The sequence below is a fragment of the Dermacentor andersoni genome, chromosome 4, assembly GCF_023375885.2.
Source record: "Dermacentor andersoni chromosome 4, qqDerAnde1_hic_scaffold, whole genome shotgun sequence".
In the NCBI taxonomy this organism is placed as follows: Eukaryota; Metazoa; Arthropoda; class Arachnida; order Ixodida; family Ixodidae; genus Dermacentor; species Dermacentor andersoni.
In genome coordinates this window covers 146,412,704-146,421,161 of record NC_092817.1, presented here as the reverse complement: position 1 = coordinate 146,421,161, position 8,458 = coordinate 146,412,704, and the positions used below count along the sequence as shown (strand labels likewise).

At 51.8% G+C, this 8,458-nt stretch overlaps 1 protein-coding gene across 1 annotated transcript; it reads left to right on the top strand.

Moving 5' to 3' along the window:
• The first annotated feature begins 1,052 nt into the window (after positions 1-1,052).
• LOC140217247 (uncharacterized) lies at positions 1,053-8,147 on the top strand. Its single transcript, XM_072287649.1, has 3 exons — positions 1,053-1,573; positions 1,685-2,409; positions 8,140-8,147. Exons 1-3 carry the CDS (start codon positions 1,053-1,055, stop codon positions 8,145-8,147), a joined length of 1,254 nt encoding a protein of 417 aa, XP_072143750.1.
• The last annotated feature ends 311 nt before the right edge of the window (positions 8,148-8,458 follow it).

Here is an 8,458-nt window from a genome sequence, read left to right as displayed (position 1 = left end):
CCTCTTTTATAATCTGGGACCGCAAGCCGGTTCCCTGCTCTTCATTTTTCTCGCAGGTATGTGCAACAGTATGAATTCAAAGAACATGAATTAAATGGGTACTAAAGCAGCTTCTGATTATATTCCGTTACAACAGATGATTACTGCTTTTGTTTTATTCTAAAGGAATCATTAAGGTTTCTTTCTGCGTATTTGTTTTGTAATTTGCTATCGCTATAGCCGACCGATAAAGCTACGTAGTTTGTACGAAAACTGGGCACATGAAATTGCACTGATAAGGACCAAGTGTATTATAGGACGACGTTAAATGTGAAACATCACCGGAGATAATCGAACCAAGATTACAAATCGTACAATCATACAACATATTTCTACATAAATTCATACCGAAATCATATCAACAAATTCAACAGAGTTTGCGTCCGATAGTAAATGGGCTTGAGAAGATATTCTAAGCGGGAACGCTCATCAGAATTTTCGCTCAGGCGCAAAAACAACGAGCTCGAGACGAAAGTCAGTAGGCAAGAGGCCACTATTAGCAAGATGGCAAACGAGATCATGGAAATCAAGAAGGTTCTGACGACCCGATCCACCAATAGCGAAACGCCCCAAGCGGTATCATGTGAACCAACACCCACCATCAGCAGCGCTGTACCATCAACATCCGCTGAGAAGGAACCGACACCCAAGAGACGAGCGATCGAGAACCTTAAGGAGCGCAAGCTCAACGACCGGGTGGACAACCTGAAAGACAAGGTCGACCAAATCGAGGAACACCTCGACGGGCTCGAAGATTATATTCAGACAACGTTCACCACGATGATTATCGACAGGTTCGCCGCCTTCGAGCGGACGTGTCAGCAGTTAACGAACGCAATACAGCAAATAACGCGGCAGTACAATCAGCAACAATCATGGCCGCTCCAGCAACAGCAACAACTACAGCAGTGAAGGGTCTCGCGACCTGGCACTGGAACTGTAACGGTTTCGCTAGCAAGAAGGCAGTCTTGCAGCAACACATAACACAAGTTGCAAGCAAGCCTGATATAATCATGATACAAGAGACTCGCACTGATGCAGTGTCGCTACCCGGTTATCGGGTACACGCCAAGTCTCTAAAGGTCAGCGGCGGTCGAGGGATATGCACATTGGTTCGCAAGGGACTCACCTTCATTGAGCACGAGTTGCACAGTAGTAAAATTGAATACACTCTCATCGAGGCCGTTACGGGCAAGAAACAAAAGAACAGCACCTTTCTGCTTAACGTATACAGTAGCCCTTCACACTGGAAGCAAAAATTCAAGACGCTCCTTCACAGAGCCAGCACCGTGGCGGGGACTCACAGGCTCGTCGCCTGCGGGGACTTCAACGCGGCACACCCGGCATGGGGATATAACAAGCAATTGGCCAAGGGGCGAGACCTATTCCAAGACACATTAGACCTGGGCTTCACCCTCATCACAGACCCGACTGATCCTACAAGGATTGGGAACTCTGTGTCCAGGGATACGACGCCGGACCTCACGTTCGTGAAGAACGACGAGAAGGAGAATATCTCCTGGCGCAACACGGGGTCAGACCTCGGCAGCGACCACTACATCGTAGAGGTCATCATACCGGAAGAGGTCAAGGCCTCGGAGGACACCAGAAAACATAATTTTACGGATTGGGATGCCTTCCGTAGCCTGTTACCAACGGAGATGGAGGAAATTGAGAACATAGAAGAATGGTCAGCCCACATCGCGGGGAAGGTCAAGGAAGCGACCAAAATCATAGAAACGGATGAGCAGGTCGACAAGGTTGACATCCGCCTCGCGCGCTTATTCGAAGCAAAGCAATCGATCCTAAACAGGTGGAAGAAGCAACGACTAAATTTGCGCCTTAGGAAGAAGGTGGCGGAGCTGAATCGTGCCATCGAAGTTCATTGTCGGCTGCTCTGCACGCAACAATGGAACGAAATCTGTAATGCTGCGGACGGGCAGATGCATTGCGGCAAAACCTGGAACTTGATGCGGCATCTGCTCGACGAGACTAAAACAAAATCCCACCAACGCGACCGCCTCGCAAAGATCATTCACAGAGCAGTCAAGGAAAACGGGGAAAATGAAGTAATCAGACGCATAAACAGCAAGTACCTTCCGGTTAAACCCACGGAAAGGCATCCTGAGTACGGCGGTCAAGCTAACGAGAAGCTTGACCGCGACATCAGCGTCGAGGAGGTGCGAGCGGTCCTGCACGAACTAAACAGCAAGACGGCGGCCGGCCCGGATCACATCTCGAACAGAGCGCTCAAGAACCTCAGCGATGTGGCCATCGAAAACCTCACCGGTTACTACAACAAGTGTTGGAGTGCGGGGTCACTGCCCCAGCAGTGGAAGACTGCCAAGGCCATACTCATTCCCAAACCAGGCAAGCCGCCGAACACGGACAACCTCCGGCCCATCTCGCTCACGTCCTGCGTGGGCAAGGTGTTGGAGCACGTCCTCATGTGTAGGTGGCAGGATTACCTGGAGGAGCCGGGACTATACCCCACCACGATCATCGGGTTTCGGCGTTCCCTCGGCACCCAAGACGCGATGATTCTGTTGAAGAAAGATATCATTGACGATGACACCCTAACGAAAGACAACAAGGCCATTCTGGGGCTGGACCTGCAGAGCGCCTTCGACAAGGTGAAGCACTCTGCGATCCTAGCCCAGATGTCCAGACTCAACATGTGCGCAAGAACGTACAATTACATCAAGGACTTTCTGACGGGGCGGACTACCGAGCTCTGGGCCGGCCATCTACGGCTCCAAGAGAAGAGGCGTCGTGACCCCCCAAGGCTCGGTCATCTCGCCGTTGTTATTCAACCTCGTTATGATCGGGGTGGCCAAGCGACTCTCTCGCGTCGAGGGCGTCCGGCACACCACCTACGCCGATGACATCACGCTGTGGGTTCCGGGTGGCAGCGATGTTCACATTGAGAGCACGCTGCAAGAAGCCGTCGACCCGATCGAAGACCAGCTGAACGGTTCAGGTTTGATCTGCTCACCGAGCAAGTCAGAACTGCTGGTGTTACCACCGAAGTACGTCAGACGTAAGAAGAGTGAAGCGAGGGATTACCAGGCCATCAAGATCGTGACGAGGAACGGCCACGTGATCCCGGAGGTCGACAAAATCCGGGTGCTCGGCATGATTACAGACAAGCGACGGGGCAACGGCGAGACTATTTCCCGCCTTACAGCCAAGATTACCAACGCAATACGTCTCATCAGACGGGTTGCCAACCGCAAGGCCGGGATGAAGGAGGAAAGCTTGATTCGGCTTGTGCACTCCTTCGTAATCAGCCACGTCACCTACGTTGCAGCCTTCCACAACTGGATGCAATGTGAAAGGAATAAAATCGACGCCCTGATACGCCGAGCTTACAAGGCGGCGCTCGCACTATTCGAGTGTACGAACACCAACAAGCTCCTGAGCCTGGGGGCACACAATACCCTCGAGGAAATTGCGGAAGCGCAACGGACCGCCCAGCTGGAGCGGCTCTCTATGACCGAAGCCGGCAGGCGCATACTTCAATACTTGGGCTTCACGCCCGGAGCGAAAGCGGTGAGTAGCGACGTTTCTGTCCCCGACGGAACCCGGCGCCGGATTCGGGTGGACCTCAACCCGAGAAACATGAACCCGGAGTATAACAAGGAGAGAAGAGCGGCGAGGGCCAAGGCCCTCATCAACTTTCACTCCAAGGACGAGCACGCAAGGTTCGTGGATGCGGCAGAATACCAGGGAGACTGCGCGGCGTTCGTAGCTACCGTCATCGAGGCGTCGTCCGGCGCGACGAGGGCAGCGGCGAGCTTACGGGTCCGCGAGGCGTGTCAGGCGGAGGAGGTGGCCATTGCCCTGGCCATTGCCGACCCCGGGTGCCAGACAGTGTTGTGCGATTCGCGAAGTGCAGTGCGGAATTATGCAAAGGGCAAAGTGTGTGGTGAGGCTGTGCGCGTTCTGTGCTCGGCTGAACTGCAACGACAGAATCGGTATGTTAGAATCAAGTGGTTCCCGGCGCACGCGGGCAACGATGCGTCCGAGAAGCACGATAACCACAACGAGACGGCACACGCAGTGGCGCGAGCGCTCACCAACCGCGCCGCTGCAACCGACCGTCCAACGTGGTGTAGTGCCGAGGATCGCAGGACGACGTTCAACGAACTTACACAGTTCCACCGCCTGGCTCGAAGGACTTTCCCACCCCCGCACCCGGGGCTGAGCCGAGCGGAGGCGGTGCTGTTCAGACAATTGCAAACTGGTTCTTTACCCACCCCAGTGTTAATGACTCATCTATACCCTAAATTATATGCGAGTGATGTGTGCCGCGTGTGCCAGCGGGAGAGGGCCACCCTGACGCACATCCTATGGGATTGCACCAAGTTCCCCAATGAGGCTTCGACAAGTACAACGATTCCGCCGCGACTCGCGGCTGCGGCGGAATGCTACGACCACGAAAGCCAAACCTGGGCCATCCAGCAGGTCTCGGCGGCTCTTGAAAGACAAAGGCCGAGCGAAACCGACGGAACGTTGCCCCTCCGGGCGACCGACCGCGGGAGTAACACGCGCTGGAGTTGAGTAGAGACCACCCGCTGAGAAGACGTCAGGGCCCGCGTCACGGCGCCATTTAGTCATGGTGTCGTTCTGCAGGCGACTACATGAAGTTGTCTCTCTCTACGGCTAACGTCCCTGTCTTTCATTTCCGTCTCTCTATCTTTCTTTCTCTATTTGCTATATTCTTCGCCCGAACTCAACGTCGACAATAAGGTTGCTTGCTCTGTTCCCAGCTTGGAAATTGCAAAACTCTCTGAATACGAATGGCTTCCTAAAAAATCTGAAAAATTCCTAATGTGTAATTTCTCCATGTTGTACCAAAGCGACAAGCTTGTGTCCATGATCCCTCGTGTTCTTTCCTTCTCTTTTCTTCTCGAGCGGAAAATTGTTTCACTATCCTGGCGTTATGAACTTTGTCGGCATGACGTCATATTTATTATCTTATAAGAAGAAGATAGATAGAATAAACTTTATTTTCCAACGGATAAGGTGATCTACTCACCCCGGACACGTAGGTCAGGGGGCGAGTGCCGCCGCCTCAGATGCAGGCTTGGAGGTCTTGGGTCCCAGCAGCCTCTTCAGCCAGTGGGACGAGCCGGAGCTTGAGCTCAGACTCCGAGTTGCGCAGCAGGGTCTCCCAGGTGTCACTACTACCTATTTTGTGCGTTCTCCCGGGAGAGTACAGACATTCCCATATTATGTGGTCGAGGGTCCCTCTCGCCCCACAAAGATTACACTTATCGCTTCTGGCCTCAGGAAACATGTGGTTCGCCATAACCGGGTGCGGATACGCATAAGTTTGTAGTCATCTCCACGCGACTACTTGTCTGTTGTTTAAATTTGGGTCTGGCGGGGATACCATTCTACGAGTCAATCTATAATGCTGCGTGATGTCCCCATATTTTAGCATGCGCTTTCTGTGGCCTAGGATTCTGGCCGCTAAGGGCGAGACCCTTCCCTTGCTAAAATTTTGTAGAGCAGTTTTGCTGTCACAGATCACTAATTTCGCGTCCGTTCCAGCGCAAGCTAATGCGATCGCAATTTCCTCGGCAACTTCTATGTGGCGCCCGCGTAGAGTTACAGCGGTCACGGGAATACCCCAGCCGCTGACGGCCGTTGCCACCGTAAAACTGCCGCTACCTCCCGCCGCGTCTACATAGGCCACCTCATGTTCCGAAATTTTACCGAATCTAATTTTTAATGCTTGGGCTCGTTTATGCCTCCTGTCTTTGCTAACTTCCGGGTGCATGTATTTTGGCTGGGGGGGGGGGAGGATAATTAGATTTTTTCTCACTACCCTGTCTACTTCCACCTTTTGGTTAATTAAAATTAAATTATGGGGTTTCACGTGCCAGAACCACTTTCTGATTATGAGGCACGCCGTAGTGGGGGACTCCGGAAATTTCGACCACCTGGGGTTCTTTAACGTGAACCTAAATCTAAGTACACGAGTGTTTTCGCATTTCGCCCCCATCGAAATGTAGCACCTTTTGGTTGGGGCCTCTGTACGGATTTATCCCAACTTTGGCCAATATGGCTCTTCCTGTCCTCGTGGTGCTAAGTCTCTCAATTTGAGAGGTTCGCACCGCTTCCGCCAGTTCTGCCCATGTGTTGTGCACTCCTAAGCCATCAGTCTCCCTGTGGATGTGCTAATGGGCAGTCCCAGCGCTCCTTTTACGCATTTTCTTATTGGAGAATCAATATTTTCTCTTTCCACCACTTTCAAATCGAGATATAGCGTTGCATAGCTCACCCGGCTGAATATTTACGCCTGCATTAGTTTAATCAATTTTTTCTCCTTTAACCCTCGGCCTTTGCTGGCCACCCGCCTAATTAGGTTCAGGGTCTGCATTGTTTGATTCTGCAGCCTCTTGACGGTCTCGCCATTGTGGCCGTGTGACTGGAGAATCAGGCCCAAGATTCTAATTTGCTCGACTATTGGTGCCTCCTCACCCGCCACTTTAATTCTGATCCCCGACGGTGTCTTGCACCTTAAGTGTTTCGTATTGTATATAAACAATTCTGATTTCTGCGGCGAGAAATCGGCTAGGCCTCTCTCGGCGGCGTAATCGACTATGACGGCGGTGGCGGCCTGGAGCAGGCTTTCGACGGCTGAATCACTTCCCCGGTTGACCCAGACGGTGATATCATCCGCATATATACTAAATTTTAATCCCTCGAGCTTTGCCAATTGCTCGGGGAGTTCCCTCATAGCCACGTTGAAGAGTAGGGGAGACAGCACTGAGCCCTGGGGTGTACCCTTACTCCCTAGCTCAATTGTGTTGGATTCCAGCGTTTGGAACCTCATGCAGGCAGTTCTTCCCGTCAGGAAGTACCTGATGTATCGATCTGTCCTGGTACCTACATTAATCTTGTTCAGCCCTTGGACTGCCTCATGCTTTACGTTGTCAAAACCCTTCGTGAGGTCCAGTTCCAGAATTGCTTTTGCATCTTTAGACCTTGAGTCTATATATCATGTTTGATTTGGAGCATGACGTCTTGCGTACAGAGGTGAGGTCGAAACCCGACCATCTCATGTGGCCACAGATCGCCCTGCTTCATGAAGCCCGTAAGTCTGGTCTGGACGACGTGCTCCATCAATTTCCCCACGCATGAAGTTAAGAAATTTGGCCGTAAGTTTTCCAATTGCGGAGGCTTCCCGGGCTTCGGTATTAAAATAATGCTTGCCGACAACGCTCCATGCTTTGCTTAGCTTCCCACATATGCAGTAGGCGGCTGTCCGCTATCTCCGGGGCGTTATCCCCTTCGAGCGTTTTTGTCGTCTCTCTAACGTCCGATTTGAGCGCCGTCGCCCATTCCTCGATGTTTCTGATGGGCCCCAGTTCCTGCGCTCGCCTGATATCTAACTTATCCCACTCAACGACGGCCGGCGCGCGAGCCCTGCGCGTTTGAAGGCCCTCTTTCAGTATGGAAACAATTATGTAGTGGTCGCTGCCAAAATTTTGATCCGAATTATGCCATTCTAGATCTTTTATGTTTTTCGAGAATGTGAGATCTGGAGATGTATCCTTACTAACGCTATTGCCCACCCTCGTTGACTCTCAGGGTCCGTGTGGAGAGTGAGCCCCATGTCATGCGTATCTTCCCACAGCTGTCTGCCTTTCGGGCTTGCATATGCAATAAAGTTCCCCACTATCAACAGTGGCTGGTTGCTTGAAATTTTGAGGGCCTTGGGAAGCAGAGCGCTGAACCTCACCTTCCTTTGCCTGGGTGAGCTGTGTAATTTAGAAGAAATAAACTAGTTTTCCGGTTAGAATTTCGACAAACACGTTCTCGATCTCTCTTGACTCTAGATCGCGTTCAATGGCCGCGATATTTCTTTTCACGAGCGTTGTGACCGGCGATTTCTCCCCCCTGCCACTATGAAATGCCTGATAGCCTGACAGTTTTGCGGGTCCTCCAGTTTCCTAGAGGGCAATCGCCAAAGGAGTCTCATCTAATAGCGGAAGGTACTGTTGCAGAATCGGCCGCTTGCGCCTGAAGCCGCGACAGTTCCACTGCCAGATTTGATTTTCATTTGTATGCCTGGCCATTTTGCAGTTGCGTGACCATCTGCTCCATATTCTGTTGCCACCCGTTCTTGGCGACCACCTTATTCCTTAGCCTTTGGCATTCCTCGGCCTGTTTCTGATTTGCCCCGAGGACAGCTTGAATTTGGATGTTGATATGGTTCATAGATTCATTCATCTTGGCCTCTGACCTTTCCAAATTTTCGACCCTTTTCTCTATAGCCTGAATAGGGTCAGCGTCTAGAATTTTGCGTTTTGTTGGTGGCGGGAGGAACGCCTCTGTGACCATCTTATCCTCTCCTTGCGGCTGTTGATGTGCCACTGGGGGGTCATCTGTCTAATGGGTTGTT

Bases quoted from the DNA above. Each gene is read 5' to 3' on its own strand.
- LOC140217247 (XM_072287649.1), top strand. From the start codon at position 1,053: ATGATACAAGAGACTCGCACTGATGCAGTGTCGCTACCCGGTTATCGG. The intron at 1,574-1,684 runs GTCAGACCTCGG...TGCCTTCCGTAG, and splicing joins ATCTCCTGGCGCAACACGGG to CCTGTTACCAACGGAGATGG.